Below are 18,219 nucleotides of genomic sequence, written 5' to 3' on the forward strand. Positions count from 1 at the left end.
AGTTTGATAAAACACAAATTTTTAATGGACACGAAAAGATACGGATAGATAGGGGTGTCAAAAATCCCCATGAGGTAGGGATCTCCATGGGGACCATCCCGAATGGGACTTTGATGGTGGAAATTTTTCCGTAAGGATGGAGATGAGGAGCAAAATTCTCCCGAGACAGGCGCGGTGACATGTTTGAAATTTCTTAAATAACCTTACTTTATTTCTAACATAGGGGTTTTTTAGTAATTTTACCAATTAAAAAATCCTAATCCTATTATTCAGTCTTCCCTACTTACTGTGTTGTTTACTGCGCCATCTACTCTCTATTCCCAGCCCCAACTCTCTTCCATCTCCACTTTGTTCAAACTCCAAAACTCCCACAGCACGATACGTTATTCTCTCTCACAGCCCCAACTCTCTCCAGTCTCCACTTGATGTTAAAGACTATATCTTATTATTTTTTTTAGAATGGAAATTGTATTTAAGATTTTATTTTATGCACTATAATTTGCTATGTTGTATTTGTGGACTTATAATCTTGGATAAGATATGTTTGTGTGTTTGTAATAGTATTTTGTAGTTTGTTTTTTATTTTTTTGATATTTTTTACTATAATTTTCATATGAATGTTAAATATAAGGGGATGGGAAATGGGACCCCACGAGGAATACGGGGAACGCTGGGGAATGGGAATGGGGACAACTATCCCCCATGGCGGGGATTGGGGCGGGATGGGGATTAATTCTGGGGGCGGGAACGGGAGCAGGGAAGCATCCCCCGCCCCCGCTCCGCCCCATTGACATCCGTACGGATAGATATGAAGATACTAAATTTGTGTACCTCCAATTTGATAAGACACTCAGACACAACTTGTGAGACATTAATTTTTTACTCTTTTACCCTTATTCAAATTTTAAATTTTCAATATTTATCCTCTTATCTCCCCAAATATTTCTTTTTACTTCTTCTTTTAGATTCTACAACCAAATTTGTTCTCCTATTTTCTTCAAAAAAATATATATATTTAATTTTTTATTAATTTAAATTTTAGTTAATCTTTGATAAATTTTGGACTTTGGCTTTCTATTTTTTTTTAAATTGTATATTTAATATTTGAATGATAATTTGAGATGATATTAAAAGAAAATAAAAGTACAGGAAGAAATAAAAATTTAATGGTGATGACATGTAAGTAGTGTTAGTAAAATTTGTAATTGAATGAAAGAAAATTCAGTCTTTTTTAAATATTTGTGTCTTATTCATTATTTTTACCAAACACAATACATACATACAAATATTTTATATCTATATCTTTAATATCTGTATCTTTATGTTTATGTCTCATCCTATACATCAACCAAATTGATTATCATGGCACATGTCTATGTCATTCACACAAAAAAGGATAGTGTTAGATGGATATATCATACTTTTTGAATTAATTAACAGTTGATTATGGCTTAATAAAAATGAATGATGTGTTGCGTATGTTCTCACTGCTATAGACCTTTAGTGATGGTTACCGCCAATTTGTCATGAGGCAGTACAATAATTGATCCAATTGGCTAATTCATCTGTTACAATTTCTATTACTTAACTAAAAGAGATTCTGTTTGGCCTCATAAGTTATTTTTTTGAGTTTTTTATTTATAAAAAATAATAATATTAATGTAGTACAATTTTTAAAATTAAATTATAATTTTTTAAAAAATTATTTAAATGTTGATAAAGAAGTTAAAGAAAAAAAAGACTTTTTTTTGTAATAATTTTTTAATTATATTTTTTTAAATAAATATTTTTAGAACTAAAAAAATTAAACATAAAATAATTTATTTATAAATTATTTTTAATATAAATATTTATTATTTAAATTATTTTTTAAAAAAGAACTTAATTAAACTGGTTATTCAAATTAACCTTAATAGTATGTAACAGAGGAATTACATGATTAACCCTATGACTCAAAACACCCATTGGGGGATACTGAGAGTAAATAAAAATTAATCATATATCATTCTTTTTAAGGTTTACTATATTTGCAAATTGCTTGAATGTTTATGAAAGAGACATTTGTTTTGAAAAAGGGAGAATACATACACTATGTATAGATGAAAACAAGTTTAGTTATTATTTTTGGCAAGAGTAATTGTTTATTCTAAGAACAACTAACCAAATAGTGACGATGATGAGCTCATCATGATTCGAGGATCACCCTTTGTTCCCTGCTCCAAATAAAGGGGAGGGTAAAATTATACTTGAGGATAAACTAACATGAATGATTCTAATCTAGGTAATGATTGAAATTTGAGAAGATTACAATTCACACTAGCCCTGTTTACTATTTAAGAGAAGATTTATACTCAATCATGGAGAATGAACAAGTTTGCTGTCTTAAATATAATTTTTAATATTAATGTCAAGAAGGTTGAATAAAAACAGCCTTCTTATTGAAAAAATTACTAAGAGCAAATGTAAACATCATAGAAGCAACGAGAATATATATAATACTCTATGGTTACTCCATAAATAATCAAATTCAATAATATTGGTACTACTAAAGATGCCTTTATATTGTTACCCCTTGTGTGCAAACTTGCCATATACCTTGAAACATGACACATTCACAAACACCCTTGTAGAGCCTTCATCAACTTCTTCCTTATTGTCCTTCCTTCATCATAAACACCCTCACAATCTATCTAGGCACCTCAGTTTTGCTTCGAAATTCGACGAAATTTACTCTTCTCATGCCATGGAGGAGGACAGGAAAATGTTTGGTCTTGTCTCATCTGAACAAGAGGAATGTTATTCTAAGGAGTTGGATGTTGCTGTTAGAGCAGTGCACATGGCATGCTGCCTCTCTCACAAGCTGGATTATAATTCTACACATGATTATGAAATTGCAGGTCAATGTTCCTCAACTGCATAATTGTTGAACCTTAAGTGTTCTACAAAATTGTCATGTGTATATATATATATATAATGCAAGAGACATATCCACTCATTTTAAAAATAACATGTACAGATAACACAACTCTTTGTTTTTATGACATTTTATACTTTTATGTTTGTCCAAAAACTTATTTTATAGAATTTTCTATTAAAGAAACATGGGTTATGTTAGATTATATTGGAACAATTTTGGAGTATAGAGGTGTGCGGTAACATATTTTAGTGAATAAATAGTGTACGGACATAGTACCTGTGCTAAGATTCATGGTTTCCAGTAAAATTATAACAAGTGGCCTCTTCACTTGTGGGACATCATCATCAAAATAAATACTTATATATATATTCTAAAGTTCTTGTAAGTCAATGAAATGTTAGTTTTGGAGGATTTCAAGGGTTATACAATAATCATGATGGAATTGTACAAGTTAGCTGGTCTTATTGGTTGATTGAACTGCTTCCAAGGTCTTTCATGTTGAAGAAATCAATTGCTTATCCTATGATCTTGGACATGTTATTATACATAAGACTAGTGATCTTGGTTCCAACTTCCAACTTGAATTCATAGTGGTTATTCATGATCTAATATACTCAAATAATTCAGTCTTGTTAAAGTACTTCATTATGTTATTTGAAACAGATTGGAGTGTCCAAGCAATTGTGAGTTGGATATTCTCCCAGTGTTTAGGGAATGAAAACTTCTCAATTCTAGTCAAAGATGATGTCAAAACTCTCACCAAAACTGATGCATCTGGTTTGTTAGAATCTGTTGTCAAAACAGTTAACGAAATTCTAGCCGAATCGCCTCGATTTGGAATCCAAGAAACAAAATCACCTCTTGGAGCTTCAGAGATTATTGACATGATCAAAAGTCACTGCAACAACTCCGTTGGGGGTCCGTCTGGAAAATTCTGGACACTTAGTCCTGTTGATCAGCATGCTGTAGCTCTATCACTCATAGAGGATGGAGAAGTGGTTCTTGGAGTTCTTGGTTGTCCTAACTACCCTATGAAAAAGGAATGGTCTAGTTATCCTTACAGCTATCTTAGGATCATGTCTAAGTTGGCTCCTCCAACACATGAATCTTGGAACAAAGGGTGTGTGGTTTATGCCAAAAGAGGAAGTGGCAAGGCTTGGAAGCAACCACTTCTTCTCCATGCTCATGACAAGTTTGTGTGGCCAAACCATGCAAAGCAAGTTTGTTTCTCTTCCATTGAGGATCCTTCATTGGCCACTTTCTGTGAAACAGTTGAGAAAGCTAATCCAATAAGTCACTCTTTTACTCAAGGACTAGCTCACAGTGTTGGTCTCAGGTGCATATATTTTGATTCATTCCATTATCACTATTAGATACCCTCAACATTACTCTCACAATAACTCAATATTTATGCAGGAAGCAACCATTAAAAGTATATAGCATGGCAAAATATGCAGCAATTGCTCATGGGGATGCTGAGGCTTTCATGAAGTTTGCAAAGGCAGGTTACAAGGAAAGAATATGGGATCATGCTGCTGGTTTTATCATCATGCAGGAGGCAGGTGGCATGGTAACAGATGCTAGAGGGAGTCCCCTAAACTTCGCAAAAGGATTAGATATAGAAGGCATTGACCGTGGTATAGTTGCTTCTTGTGGAGCCACATTGCATGAGAAGATCATTGATGCTATTGATGCTAGCTGGACCTCCTCTTGCCTTTAAAAGACTGTTTTTGTTGATATGCATGCATGTTGTGACTTGTGATCATGTGAATAATATTATTAATCTTTTGTTTTCTGTTAATTATATGCAGTTCCTTATAGTAGAGATCCCCCTGTATCAACTTCAATTATGTTACTGCTGAATGCTGATGTATTGGTATCATGGAAACTACTAGTGTATGGCATTGTATGAATAATAAAAAGTTAAGTAACATTTAATAAGGCATGATTCCTACTCCCAAGACTGAAAATGAAGTATTGCAACAACATCATTTGATATAATAAATGAGAGTATACCATCGCTAATTAGTGTCATATAAACAAATATCGTCTTTCCACAAGAGAAACTGCACAGCTGTATGTATTTAATTATGCTGCTTCCATTATACAAAACAAGCATGTCATGCACCTAATATATATATTGCAAGATTGACTATGTTGCTTTAATTTACATAAATTATATAATAACACAGAGAATGAAGTAAGATAATAAGTTAGAGTCTTCAATAAGATATTGTTGAGGGAAGCTTCTATTTCCTCCACGCCTTACTATACTAGTGTCTGAAACACATCAGTAAATAAAAGTTGTTATATATTATCCATGTTGATCGGAATGGAGTTTGTTCAGCTGCTATTATTCATTTGCAATGATGCATTTCATTTTATTTGGCACGCCTGATATCACTTATCTCTTTGTACATTCAAGATTGATAGTACCAGTTTCTGGGATAAGAATGTGATCATAATTCATGTAGAGGGAAGAAATAGTGAACCAAAACTAAGAATAAAATTGAGCACGTTTCTACAAGCCACTGTTATGTCTACTAATCTGCTTATAATATACACTACACAAACCACATTAATAGGTAGCATGTAAAACAAAACGGTGGGAAAATACATGAACAAACGTTATAAACAAAAATCACGCTAGGTAACATATTCTCTGTCGTGATTTCTGTGGCTACTGATTTTTACATTGATCCAGGCACAACGCCGACCACACTGCTTTCCGGTACGAGATGGTTTGATCAGATTGCAGCCCTCATTGCTCCCCTTGCAGCCTCCCGTTTCATCTCCGCAGCCTTGCCACTGCCACGGAAGTACATGTACACTTGCTGTATGGCAACCAAGAAAGAAAATGAATAGGTGAATGGTAAGGTAAATCATGTCATTCAAAATCTGAAAAAGGTGGAAACAAACCTGAATAACCCAAATGCTGATCAATGTTTCGATGCAGAATAGTCCAAATCCAATGAAGTAGAAGATCTACAAGCAAAAAGAGAACGATAACGAATGATCAACTTAGTTTGAGTTCAGCAGTATTTGCATTAAAATCACGTGTAGAACAAATCTTTAATAAAGATAAAAATAGTCAACTTAACATATCTAAATCATTATAAATCATAAAAATCAAGTTTGGTAATTAAATAATTAAATAGTATGTAGGACTAAGAATCCAGATGAGCATTCTTACGCCAATCAAAGCATGGTCACCCAGCACATCTATGGCAGACAAAATGCCTCTGCATCAATGAGTACACAGTGGCAACCGTCAGGTAAATAAATAAATAAATAAAAGGATGAAAAAGATATGTACTTCAATTTAGCCTAAAATGAAAAAGGAAAAGCGATCTATCTTTTGCAAGGAAAAGAAATTTGATGTTCAGTCTCCTTCGTTACCAAAAGGAAGTCGTATAACTAATAGTAGCATGTTAAATAGCGTGTAGATATATGAAGGCAACATACGTCAGGGATTTTCCTTTGAAAACTATAGGAGGAGCAACTGCAGCTAAGATGCAGAATCCAATGTGAAGCTGAAAGCAGATGAAAAAAGGAAGAAGCGATCAGATTTCTTCCAATTGAAGTATAGCACTTGTATTATAAATATAATAAATTTACCAGGTAAAACATGAAGAACCATCCAAATTTCAAAGCACTTTCATTCCTGCAAAAATAATAATCGAGAAAATTACAGAAATCTATTGTGACACCAAATAAGGAGGATCAAAATATGCTGGTATAATGACTATTGTTCCAGTGAATGCTTCCAAAAAGCATAAAAAGGAAAATAATTGGTCAGGACTAGGATATCTCAATAAAATCCCCTATCATCAGTAAAATATTCTCACATTTTTTGTTGAATAACGCATTAATTGATTTAGGAGAAACAAGCTCAATCATATTAAATTCATTTGCTTTAGAAATCTAAAATTCCTATGCTTTTAGAAAAATAGTATTCCGCAAACAACTCCTAGAGACCCCGAATCCTCTTACTTGTTTCCCGAGTAAACACGCCCCTCTCTGCTGTGTTTAAACTCTCTGCTCGTTTTCACGCCCCTTCTTCATTAATCCTCAGCCCTTGATCACGAAATTCTTAGCCCCTTTTACCACAATTAGTTCAGCCAAGACTCAGATTTTTATTTAAGGAATCCTTGATCACAAAATTCATGAAACACTTTATGCATTTTTGTACAAAATGACCGAGTTTTAGAGAGAGAAAAAGAGTAAATTTCTGAACTTCTTCTCTCCGTCCCAGCCCTTATTCCAGCTGCTCTTCCAATGTTCTTTAAGAATCCAAGCCATACAAACACAATTCCTTGCCTGTTTTCACTAATTCTTGCCTTTTTATCGAAAATTCAGCAAGGGGAGCCCTTGTTCCTTCCCCATTCTTTTCTGTTTTTCCAGCAGTGATCATGGTGAATTCGTACTCTCTAGAAAACCCCTCTTGAAGCCCATATTGAGCACGCTTAAGGAGCTACACCAATTCGAGCTCAAAGTGGTCAAATTTCATCACTTTTTGTGACACTTTTTGGCCAAGAAAAAACTGCACCACAACCAGCCATGTCCCTGCCTTTGTGAGAGTATTTTCTGGTGTTTGAGAGGTCTAGTGATTGAATTAAACAAGAGGTAAGGGTTAGGAATAGTTAGAATATGTTGGTGCTTGATTCAGTGTTCACATAAACCCTGAAACAAGCACAAACATGTTCTATCTAGTCCTAACCCTTACCTCTTATTTAATTCAGTTCTTAACCTCTCAAACACCAGAAAACACACACACACTGGCAGGGAGGTGCAGTTTTTTCTTGGCTGAAAAGTGTCACAAAAAATGATGAAATTTAGTCTCTTTGAGCTTGAATTTCTCTAGCTCCTTAGGCGTGCTCCATATAGGCTTCAAGAGAGGTTTTCTAGCATGGAAGAGAGCAAGAATTCATCATGATTACTGCTGAAAAAACAAAAGAATGGAGAAGGAACAAGAGCTTACCTTGCTGAAATTTCAGTAAAAACACAAGAATTAGTGAAAACAGGCAAGGAATTGTGTTTGTATGGCTTAGATTCTAGAAGAACAGCTGGAATAAGGACTTGGACGCAGAGAAGAAGTGCAGGAATTTACTCTCTTTCTCTCTCTAAAACTCAGCCATTTTGTGCAAAAATGCATAAAGTGTTTCATGAATTTTGTGATCAAGGATTCCTTAAGTAAAAATCTGAGTCTTGGCTGAATTAATTATGGTAAAAGGGGCTGGAAAAATCAGAGGATAATGGGCTGAGATTGAGAGAGAAGGGGCGTGATTTCAAGGAAATACAGTCAACCTCATAATGATGTGCTTATCCGCAGTTAATCATGGTTAGTTACTCGGGGTTAAAAACATAGTAGAGAGGGGTGAGAGGCTGAGATAATCTCGGCCATGAGAGAGAGGGGCGCATATTACTTGGGAAACAAGTAAGACGACTCGGGGCCTCTAGGAATTGTTTGCGGCATACTAGTCAGAGGTTCGTTTGGGGTAACTGTGTCCCGTTGAATAACACATTATTGATTTAGGAGGAACAAGCTCAATCATATTAAATTCATTTACTTTAGAAATCTAAAATTCCTATGCTTTTAGAAAAATACCTAAAAGCACGATATAGTGGGCGATACCACAAAACATATGCTCCAGGAACCCCTGCTATGAAGTAGATAATAGCAAGAAACCATATTTTTACACCTACAAAAGAATAGAAAAGGCCAAGTTCCACGTGCATGGAATTTAGAAATGTTAGAATTTTCATTCTAGCTTTTCAGTACTCAGAAATATTCTTATTCTATATCCTCAAACTGACCTTCACCCTTAATCCAAGCTGCAGTGACAGCTACAATGTTCCATGTCAGGCACAATGCTAATCCTGCAAAATATAACTTTTCATGAATGGCCATGGACTACACATCATCCGAACAACTTCATGGTGAAATGAATGATATAACATGACATGTGAATAAATATAATAATATATATCACAGATACATTCCACAGTGAACCATGTCTTATCAAGCCATTATTTTACTCAAAGGAGGGAGAAAAGGTTAGTTCCAGCCTGACATGTTAGCGGTTTTGATTGCTCATAAAACTAGCTTATTCAGTACCTAACCTCTTCACTTTGTTTTTTTTTTTTTAATATTATAAATCGCTCATTTCAAAAGATTTTGGGGGTAAAAAGAATAAAATGTTCCATGTTGCCAGCAGAAGATGTAAAGTGATAGCTAATGACAACAACTTTAGAAGAATTTCCCCTTTTCTTTGGGTGCAAAAAACATTTCTTTTATTTTCATTAAATTTTACATACAAAAAGATCCCTGGAACAGAATCTTCTTAAAGAATGGAAATGAAGTAACAAGAAGAATAATAATAAACATGCATAAAACACCTTCAAATACTCCGGCAGAGAGGGAGAGAAAGAGAAAGAGAGGAGTAACATACCTAACAACGTAGTAAATGCAACGTATTGCAGTCTCTGAAGATGAATTGGAATTTCATTAGCAATATCATGATGGATAATGGGGAAAAAAGGTGGCCAATTCTTCTCCTCAATAACAATTCCAGCTGCAAAACAGAATCTAATACATGAAGCACAGAATTTGAATAGCAAAAGAAACATGGAGTTTTTAAAAGGGATAAAACATGGAATTTAATTCATTACCAAAAAATTCGTCACCAAGTTTACAAAAACAAGCAAACTCAAGCCAAAACATTAAATACAAGATGCCTCATAGTTGCTTATTCCAGTAATTTAACCCAAATCAGCAAACATTAAGGTCTTCCAAAAATGTAGCCATAAAGGAAATGTATACCTCGTGCAACTGCTTCTTCTTTTCTTCTCAGTTCCTATATTTTTGATACATCAAATGAAATAAGATGCACGTTAATTCCTATGTTATCAGGTTATGGTTACCAATCATGGAAACTCCAAACTAAGTAAAACCACCAAACATCCAGGTATATACCTGTTCCCGTCTTCTCAATTCAGCCTCCTTGGATTGGAGTTCCTTCTCCTTCTTTTTCATATCCTAAATTTTGAAATAGATTCAGAAAAAACAATCAATCCTAGAAACAATACACAAAATACACATATAAATGAAGCAGGAATTCAAGAACCTAAATACATACCGTCGATGAATCAAGAGGTATGTCAACAGTCGCACCAAAGCCATAATTGTAATCAGCAGGTTCTGGCTTCAAAGGTGGAAGCCTTGAATTTGTGGCAGGGGCAACAGTTCCAGGATTCTGACAATCGTTAAACAATACAGAGCATAAGTTGGGAATTGTTTGTTCAGAATTCTACCCGCGCAAGTAAAAGCATCTGACAATTACACTCTCCAAAAATAAAGTTTGACAATAAGCTAGAGACTATATTCCAGCCAAAGATCAACCATACTATCATACAGCTTTAACCTGCATATTTTCAAATTATAGTTTCCTGCAGTCTCACCGACTAAATTATTATCATTAGCTTTCTAGTTGATACTCAAGACTAATTGGTTTAATATTTCTTTTCTTTCATTAGGAATGGTTTTTGAAAAGCTCTTCAAAACCCTACCTCATACGGGATGATTACTTCATCTTGATTCAATAAAAAACGTCAGTCACTATACCCAATTGCAAAGACAGCTTCATAATCCAAAACTAAAATCTGATAACACCAAATCCCATATACACATGAAGAACCACAGACAACAAAAACTATAACTACCATGTTATTTTTGGTTCCAAAAGAAAATTACCCTCCCCCGCCCGAAAACCAGCTTCCTCAAGCACATCAATTATAGAATCAAAACAAGTCAACCAACAATGATAAACATCAAACAAAAAATTCGCAAAGAAGGGACTTACAGAGAAGGGATTAACTTCTTCTTCATCGAAGGGGTTACTGTCATAGCGACCGGCCATTGGAATTGGAAGCAGAGATAAAGGGGGTGAAGAGATCTGGGGGACTCTGCGGAGAACAGAGTCAAATGGGTAACCAGAACGAGAGAATTTTTCGAATAGTTGAGACTGAAAGTTGGAAACTTTGTTGGGAAGGGAAGAAAGGGTTTGCAAGAAGAGAAGCAAAAATTACAGCTACAAAAGAAAAGAGCTTATCTTTGGTCAGCTTAATACACAAGAAAACAGAGTAACACAGACACTCTGCTTTCAAATTCAACTTTGCTCATCAACCAAGGGAAAAAAAAAGAATAAATAAATAATAATAATAATAAATAAACAAATAATAAACTTTTTTCCAAACAAATTAATTTTTTTCTTGAAAAAGTATTGCAATGTAAATTTAAAAAAAATAAAAATGAATATTGTGGAATTTCATTTTAATTCATTGTGTGTGTTTTTTTCTAATTAGAGTAAGTGTTATTAATTTGATTTATTAAGACCGAATTGAAAAACGAACTAGAGTTGCATTCGGTGACAGAAAAGCATAATCAAGTTTTCTTTTGAAAATAATGTGTTGCCATACCTCTGGTTAAAACTTAAAACATAAAAGTGAAAAGGTGATTACCACCCCGAAAAAATTAAAAAACGTAATCAATAATTTTTTTGTCCCAATGTGTCTTGTGCAGCTGCTGTTAGAAAGAGGACAAATTTGTTTTCAAATTTTGATTCCCTCATTTTTTTCCAAAGCTGTTATTCAAAAATTAGGCCTGTCTTCAATTTGGATGCTAATCTTTGTCCGGATTGAATTTTCTCTATTTTTTTTCCTCGTTTAAGAGAATAAAATATAATTTTTTATTATAAATTTTATAAGTTAGACAAACAAATATAAAAAAAATATTTAAGAGTAATAACCATACTTCATACTATCAAGTGAAAAAAAAATTGAAAAAATTCATTTTTAACGCTGCTAACACCAACTGCTTTTAATTATTTAACTTTTGTTTGGAAAATAAATATTAAGTATTTAACTATATATAAATATATATCTTTTGATAGTAAAAGTTAAAAAATATTTCTTTCTTAAAATTTAAAAATATACCTAAATTTTATTATTTATATTTATATAAAAATATAATTGATTTTTTTTTTGTTTTCTACGTATCCCCTAACTCGGCAGGCTAAGGACTAATCTATCGCGGTATTGAGCTCCATTTAAAAATTTGTCGCTGGCCAATAAGTTGCTGGATGCACAAGGCGGGATTCGAACTCCCGACACTTGCTTAAGCGGAATAATTGATTATTTTTACTTTAATAAATAGTTACTTATATTCGCAAATACCTTTTAGTCCAACCCAAGATGTAAAACTTATTTACTAGTCATATTTAATTATTAATTATGTAATATAAGTTGGAGATTAGAGGAGACATATACATGATATGTTATGTTAAGTAACCCTACCTAAAATTAGTGTCCTTTATGACATAATAAATGATAACCAACTTCTCAACCTTACTAATGTACTGATCCCTTTACAAATCATTCTTCCTTAAGATATTAATTTTGCATAATCATGTGTTAATCTAATATTACAAATATACGATTAAAAGATTATACAATTTTTTTATAAACACAAACAATGTATTGATTCTTTTTTTTTTTTTTCCCCTTCTGCATATTGGAAAATGTCTTGGAACAGCTACAGTTTTTTTAAGGTAGCAATTGGTATTACAATTACACCATCTTATCAAAATCCACTAATAGGATGAAAAAGAACAATAACGACAGCTGATAAATTCTAAAAAATAAATGAATAAACATGATACTATGATGTATCCCAAATATATAGCAGTATGTGCTGTAGAGGTTCAGTACTATATGGACATAGAATCCAAAATCAAAATCACTATAAAAAAATTGAAACTTCTTCATTTTCAGCTCTAATGGTAAATACTAAGGCTGCATTTTATCTATATATGATAATTACATTGAAAAGAAATTACAAAATGGAAGTAGCAGGGAGGAAGGACCAATTCTGCTAGTAGCAGAATCTGGCCATATAGGATATATATAAAAAAAAAAAAGAACAAAAGAATAAGAGAAGAAAAAAAAGAAGAATGTTTTTCCAAAATTGAATGAATTGAGGATTCATTGAGCTACCAAAATGCTAATATGCCTATAAAGAAGACTCATGCCTGTGTAAGAAGCCAGAAAACGGCCTCTTTGATGCTGCAGATAAGGCTACAAGGCTACATATCACCTTCCCAATACCGCAATCGGCCTTGCACCTTTAAGCAAGACTTGTACCCATGAAAGAAGTAGGGCTAACACAATCAAACCAAGTTAGTTAAACAAGCAGTTATGATAGCCGTTTGCTGTTGCGCCTTCGTCTGAAGCGCCTTTGATCACTTTTATATGGGTCTACCCATCTAGTGTCCTCAGAAGTAGCTCGATTCCACCTCTCTTTGAAGACTTCAAGTTCCCATGTTGATTGTCTTCGTATCTGCTCATTAGCAATGCCAAAATGTTAATAAAATCATTTCTAAGCTACTTTTTGAGTGATGATTGAAACAAGCCTAAGTTTTGAAAAAAGTTCAAAAGCCTCACCTCTGTTCGCACGTCCAAGCCATGCTTCTGAAGTAAACCAACAAGAATGTTAAGTGAATTATAGATAAGGATTATAGAAAACTGAAGAAGAGTCTAAATGACACTCAAAAGTAAATGATCTACCGTAGGTGGTGTTTTAGTACTTGCATCCTGCACAAAAATGGGGAAAAGAATCTTAAGATCAACTATGCAAAGAATGAACAGATAGATATTTTCAAAACAACTGAAAAGGCAGCTAATTGATCCAAAATTAATTCAAAATATTTGAAGAGGAGGAGAATACTTTTGTTAAATCACCACCCAGAGTTTGTATTCCCTTATGTACAACATATTCGCTATCGACAACCCCCACATTTTTTGTGCGATCACCCTGAAAAATAGCATTTGTTACGCAGTTCATGATCTTTGTCATTCAGTAAATGAAGATTAAAGAAAAGGAGAAGTGCTGATCAGTCTAGTGTAAACACAACCAAGTTTTATATATATTCCAAGTTGATGCACAATTAAAAAGATGTTTAAGTATACCTGTGCACAATATCCTAGCTTCATATCCATTCCCCATCCATGGACAAGGTCATTCTGACAAAACGAAAATGACTATGACAATGAGTTACCAAAATTATGGACTATTTTGATCGATTACTGATCCAATGCAACGATTCAATAATGAGAAAAAGTTAAACTTTATCATGAAATCAATCAAAGTAAAATGTAATTGAATCCAAGTATATTGGAATTAAGCTCTATTTTTGGCTACTAGATGAGGACAAAAAGCCAATCGACAACCTCATCTCTGAAAGTTGTAAGCAGGCTGTAACAACTGGTATGAATATAATAAAGTGATGCTTCCACAAAAATAGAAGTATGTTAGGTTCATAACAGCTGTTTATTCAAAAAGGCTTAAGCAGGGAACCAAATAGTATGAAAGGGGGTAGAGCAGAGAAACGATGAGAATATGGAATGGAAAGAAATGGGAGGAGCCTAACAAAATTGTAGTGGAAGATTAATGGAGTAGAACATGAGTGAGGAAAGAGCACAGATAAATATGAATAATGAGTGTTTAAGGTTTCATCATATCATTCGGCTCATAACAGTATACTTTTGAAAGGAATTCCTGAGTTGTTTCTGTTCCTTTGGACTGTGAAAAGTTTGGAAACAAGTTACCTGTATAAGATGCCAAGTACAAAACCATGCCGAACGAGAGAAAACAGGAGCCATGCCCTCCACAAAGCTGCAAAGATTGTAGTCAAATCTATGTCATTCATAACATGATTTTCCATGTATATCAAAATGGTAAAATTTATCATAAATTACAGAACAAATAAAATATTTTACTAAATTTCCTTTTCAGTACATTGAGAGGTTATATTTGAAAATCTCCTCCCATCTTGATGGCAGATAGAAGGATGGAACCACATGAATGAAATCCAGAATGAACAACTAAACAGCGAGATCAGATTAAAAGAAAGAGCTACCCGGTACATGGTGGCCCTTGGCTTTCCTCTGAACATTTAGTTTTGCCTCTAAGTTCATAGACTCTTCTGCATGTATAAAAACTCCAGTATGAGTATAACAAATGTTGGTTAGCAGTACATTTCAATAATCTCTACATGTAAGTCACCTATGAACTTTCTTCATCCTAGCTCTAACTGTAATTCTGTGATGTATTTCTACTGAATTTGGGTCAAGAGCTGGTTGTGATATCTCCAATCCTTCTTCCTTCACAATCTCAATGTATCTACGAAAACAGCCATTCATACTATTTAGGAAAGATCATGTAGGAACATAATGTGACCTCATCAATCTAATAAGGATGTAATATAGAATGGGAAATAATTTTAGAAATACTGAAATCACAGGTCCATATTTAAATTGAAACAAGATAATGCATCTCCATTATTGACAGTTGACATAAGAATGAACACTCAGGAATATATGAATCAGTCATACCTTGATGGAGAAAAATGCTCCACCCCTAAATCCTCATCCCAGAGAAAGATATAATCATAAGTAGATACAATATCTGGATGTAGAAATCTTTTTGCAAACCACCTAGAAAAGAACACAAGAATTAATATCATAAACAATTGAAGTCCATAAGTTGCAAGTCTTTTTAAAAGGAAAGCATAAATGTTAGGAAACCAAAGTAAGAGGAGAATCCATCTCATAGTTTCAATGAGACCTTATATTGCTATGCAAATTCTTTTCAGTTGGTTAGTGTTGATTCCCAGGAAGAAAAAGGGTAACAAATAACAATGGAATCCACAGCATTAAGTGAATAAATGGTTCTCCCAACTTCAATGAAGCTTACAAACTTCACTGGCTCCTTTTGTTCTCAAGAACCCTTTTGATGTTCAATGAATCCTTGCCATTAATATATAAAAGATACGCCATTCATTCCTAGTTTTCCTAAAAAGATTTAGAGTAATCTCCCTCCAATGAACATATGATTCGCAATATAAGATTTTCAGACAGGAAATCACCCATCATAATACATACCACTTAGTTTGATTTTGAGCAGCTATGTGTATGACCGTTCTGCTCCAATCAAAGCCTGACCACTCATCCACTTTGCCATCATAATGGAATAAAATAATTGTAAAATTTCCTGTAAGAAACTGAAATCAATGAAATTACATAAGGAATGCTGGTTCGAATAGTTTTGATAATATAATAAAAGATGAAAATACCTTTTGCACCATGTCATTTACATTGTTCTTTTGTGTAATTCCAACTGGCATTGCCAGCAAGTTCCTATTAGAGTAATCACTAACCTGCAGTCAAATAATTGGAACCAAGCAATCATCAGGTGAAGCAACATTATAAACATGGGAATGCTCATTACTAAATTTTGGCTATCAAATCTCAGTTTCAATAGAACTATAATGTAATGGTATTAATGCAACAATGCCTACCTTTGACCTTAATCCACTTGGTAACCATAAAGGCCTCAACTCAAAATTTGAAGTAGCGTGTACTATACCCTGCGGCAGGCCTTTTAACTTTGCAAAATTGTCAGCATTCTCCTGCAAAGGCATCAAAAGTACCAGTGTGAATAACATATGCATCCAAGTTACATTATCAAATTAAATCAATAATTGAAAAGTAGGATGGTGCGCATCGAATTTTTTTAAAGCAGCCCCAGACATCATCTACTACAACGCTTTGTTTAATTCATCAAAAATAAAATCTGGAACAAAGAGTTTGACAATTTGCAGAAAGCAAGATAGAGACATTGAAATACCTGTGACATTGTTTCTCCAAAGAAACTCCACTTTTTCTCTCTCTGATTATGCCAGAATGATTAACAGAAGAAATTTTCAAATTAGCAGACGCAGCACACTGCAATGTTGTGATACTCTCTAAATAGAAATTGTCATAGAATAGAATAAACAGAAGAATTCTATATATCTCATACCTCTTCTTGGTAATACTCATAATTTATAGTTCTAAACAAAACAAACAACATCACTATACAAACAACTGCCATAGGCAGTTGTCTCATCTTGAAACTTGACTTTCCCTGCATCAAGAAAGCACAACTGAGGGTTACAAAGCACAAAAGAACTCGATATTGAAAAAATGTATACGAGAAATTCCACTTATAATAATCTAAAGGCCAGTGATTCCGAAGTAAAGAGAACAGACCATCAGACAAGACAATCTTTCTTCCCATCAACCACCTCCATGATTTGATTGACCTCATAGAAAATTGAGTCTCTTATTCATCACAAACACTGCATGCTGGAAACACAAAGTGCAGAAACTATGTTACAACGATTGCCATAATTGCTATTAGTGGCAAAGTCAATCCAAGGTATGAAACAGAAACAACTTTGTCAGAACTGAATGAATTTCATGCAGGATTTTGGCAAGATTAACAAAGGCACTTGTTATGAGTGTGAGAAGAAAGAGGCACTTCATCATGTGAATGTGAGATAAACATGCTTAGAACATTGGCAATCATGGCAAAAAGGGAATCTCAGGTTGCTTAATCAACACTCATTAAGTTATCTACTCCACCAACAAAACCTCTATCATAATAAGATAGCAACAAAAGAGAACAACCAAACCAAAGCAATTCTGTTGAAACTGACATCACATGATAGTATGGTACAAAACAAGCAACCCAGAAACACGGAACTCTATGTATTGGAATCCACGGCACCAAGGATCACATGAAAATATGCATAGCTGTCCATAACTAAAAACACACCTCAAAATCAAAATTCATTTTTCACAGCAAATTCCAATTGATTTTCCCATAAAAAAAATTTTGAAATAAGCTAAATGCAAAAAAGAAAATAAATATATAAACAAAGGCAACAGAAGGGGGAAAAAAAACAAAAGTACTTTCTTTCCACAGAAAAAAACAAAGAAAGAAAACGACTGTTACCATTTCAATCAGATCTAACTCCTCCTAGAGTTTATTCTCAATACCATTTAGGAAAGAGTTAACTTTCAGTCACAACCCAAAATAAGAGCTTCACAACAAAAACCAAAAACGAAGTTAATGATGGATAGCTTCGATTATTTTACTGAGAGGTTCGTTACATTTGAAAATCTTCCCCCCTGCATGAATGTTAAGCGGAAAAGGAGAGAAGGCAATGGAGACAGAGATAGAATAGGCAGGAAAACAAAAAGGGCAGGCATGAAAAAAGGAAAAGAGAGGAACTTTGAAGATCAGAATACCAACATGAAGATCAAAAAGAACAGGGAGAGAAATGTGGCGATAAGAGCGAGAAAGAGGGAGAGAGTGAAGAATGGGAGTGCATGGATGGTGGTGGTAGCTATAACAACTA

At 33.9% G+C, this 18,219-nt stretch overlaps 3 protein-coding genes across 11 annotated transcripts; 1 reads left to right on the plus strand and 2 right to left on the minus strand.

Moving 5' to 3' along the window:
- Positions 1 to 2,507: 2,507 nt before the first annotated feature.
- LOC130969653 (PAP-specific phosphatase HAL2-like) lies at positions 2,508 to 4,854 on the plus strand. Its single transcript, XM_057895484.1, has 3 exons — positions 2,508 to 2,897; positions 3,581 to 4,253; positions 4,334 to 4,854. The coding sequence occupies exons 1-3, from the start codon at positions 2,552 to 2,554 to the stop codon at positions 4,635 to 4,637; spliced, it is 1,323 nt and encodes a 440-aa protein (XP_057751467.1). The 5' UTR covers positions 2,508 to 2,551; the 3' UTR covers positions 4,638 to 4,854.
- A 550-nt stretch (positions 4,855 to 5,404) lies between these two features.
- On the minus strand, positions 5,405 to 11,046 carry LOC130968938 (secretory carrier-associated membrane protein). Its single transcript, XM_057894457.1, has 12 exons — positions 10,780 to 11,046; positions 10,057 to 10,173; positions 9,894 to 9,956; positions 9,741 to 9,774; positions 9,370 to 9,492; positions 8,735 to 8,797; positions 8,526 to 8,619; positions 6,536 to 6,581; positions 6,383 to 6,450; positions 6,111 to 6,159; positions 5,837 to 5,902; positions 5,405 to 5,751 (listed from the first exon to the last, which is right to left on the minus strand). The coding sequence occupies exons 1-12, from the start codon at positions 10,834 to 10,836 to the stop codon at positions 5,665 to 5,667; spliced, it is 867 nt and encodes a 288-aa protein (XP_057750440.1). The 5' UTR covers positions 10,837 to 11,046; the 3' UTR covers positions 5,405 to 5,664.
- Positions 11,047 to 12,553: 1,507 nt separating this feature from the next.
- On the minus strand, positions 12,554 to 18,219 carry LOC130967746 (uncharacterized). Of its 9 annotated transcripts, none has more exons than XM_057892743.1 (16): positions 18,114 to 18,218; positions 17,066 to 17,161; positions 16,836 to 16,940; positions 16,662 to 16,703; positions 16,333 to 16,443; positions 16,108 to 16,191; positions 15,917 to 16,035; positions 15,368 to 15,469; positions 15,039 to 15,155; positions 14,893 to 14,958; positions 14,582 to 14,648; positions 13,943 to 13,996; positions 13,701 to 13,787; positions 13,541 to 13,567; positions 13,418 to 13,444; positions 12,557 to 13,313 (listed from the first exon to the last, which is right to left on the minus strand). In XM_057892743.1, exons 2-16 carry the CDS (start codon positions 17,066 to 17,068, stop codon positions 13,170 to 13,172), a joined length of 1,155 nt encoding a protein of 384 aa, XP_057748726.1. In that variant the 5' UTR covers positions 17,069 to 17,161; positions 18,114 to 18,218; the 3' UTR covers positions 12,557 to 13,169. The 9 variants fall into 9 exon arrangements, with proteins under 9 accessions (XP_057748723.1, XP_057748721.1, XP_057748719.1 ...); XM_057892741.1 differs by lacking the exon at positions 18,114 to 18,218 and adding an exon at positions 17,814 to 18,079; XM_057892744.1 differs by lacking the exon at positions 18,114 to 18,218 and adding an exon at positions 17,972 to 18,071.

Source organism: Arachis stenosperma, chromosome 3, assembly GCF_014773155.1.
Source record: "Arachis stenosperma cultivar V10309 chromosome 3, arast.V10309.gnm1.PFL2, whole genome shotgun sequence".
In the NCBI taxonomy this organism is placed as follows: Eukaryota; Viridiplantae; Streptophyta; class Magnoliopsida; order Fabales; family Fabaceae; genus Arachis; species Arachis stenosperma.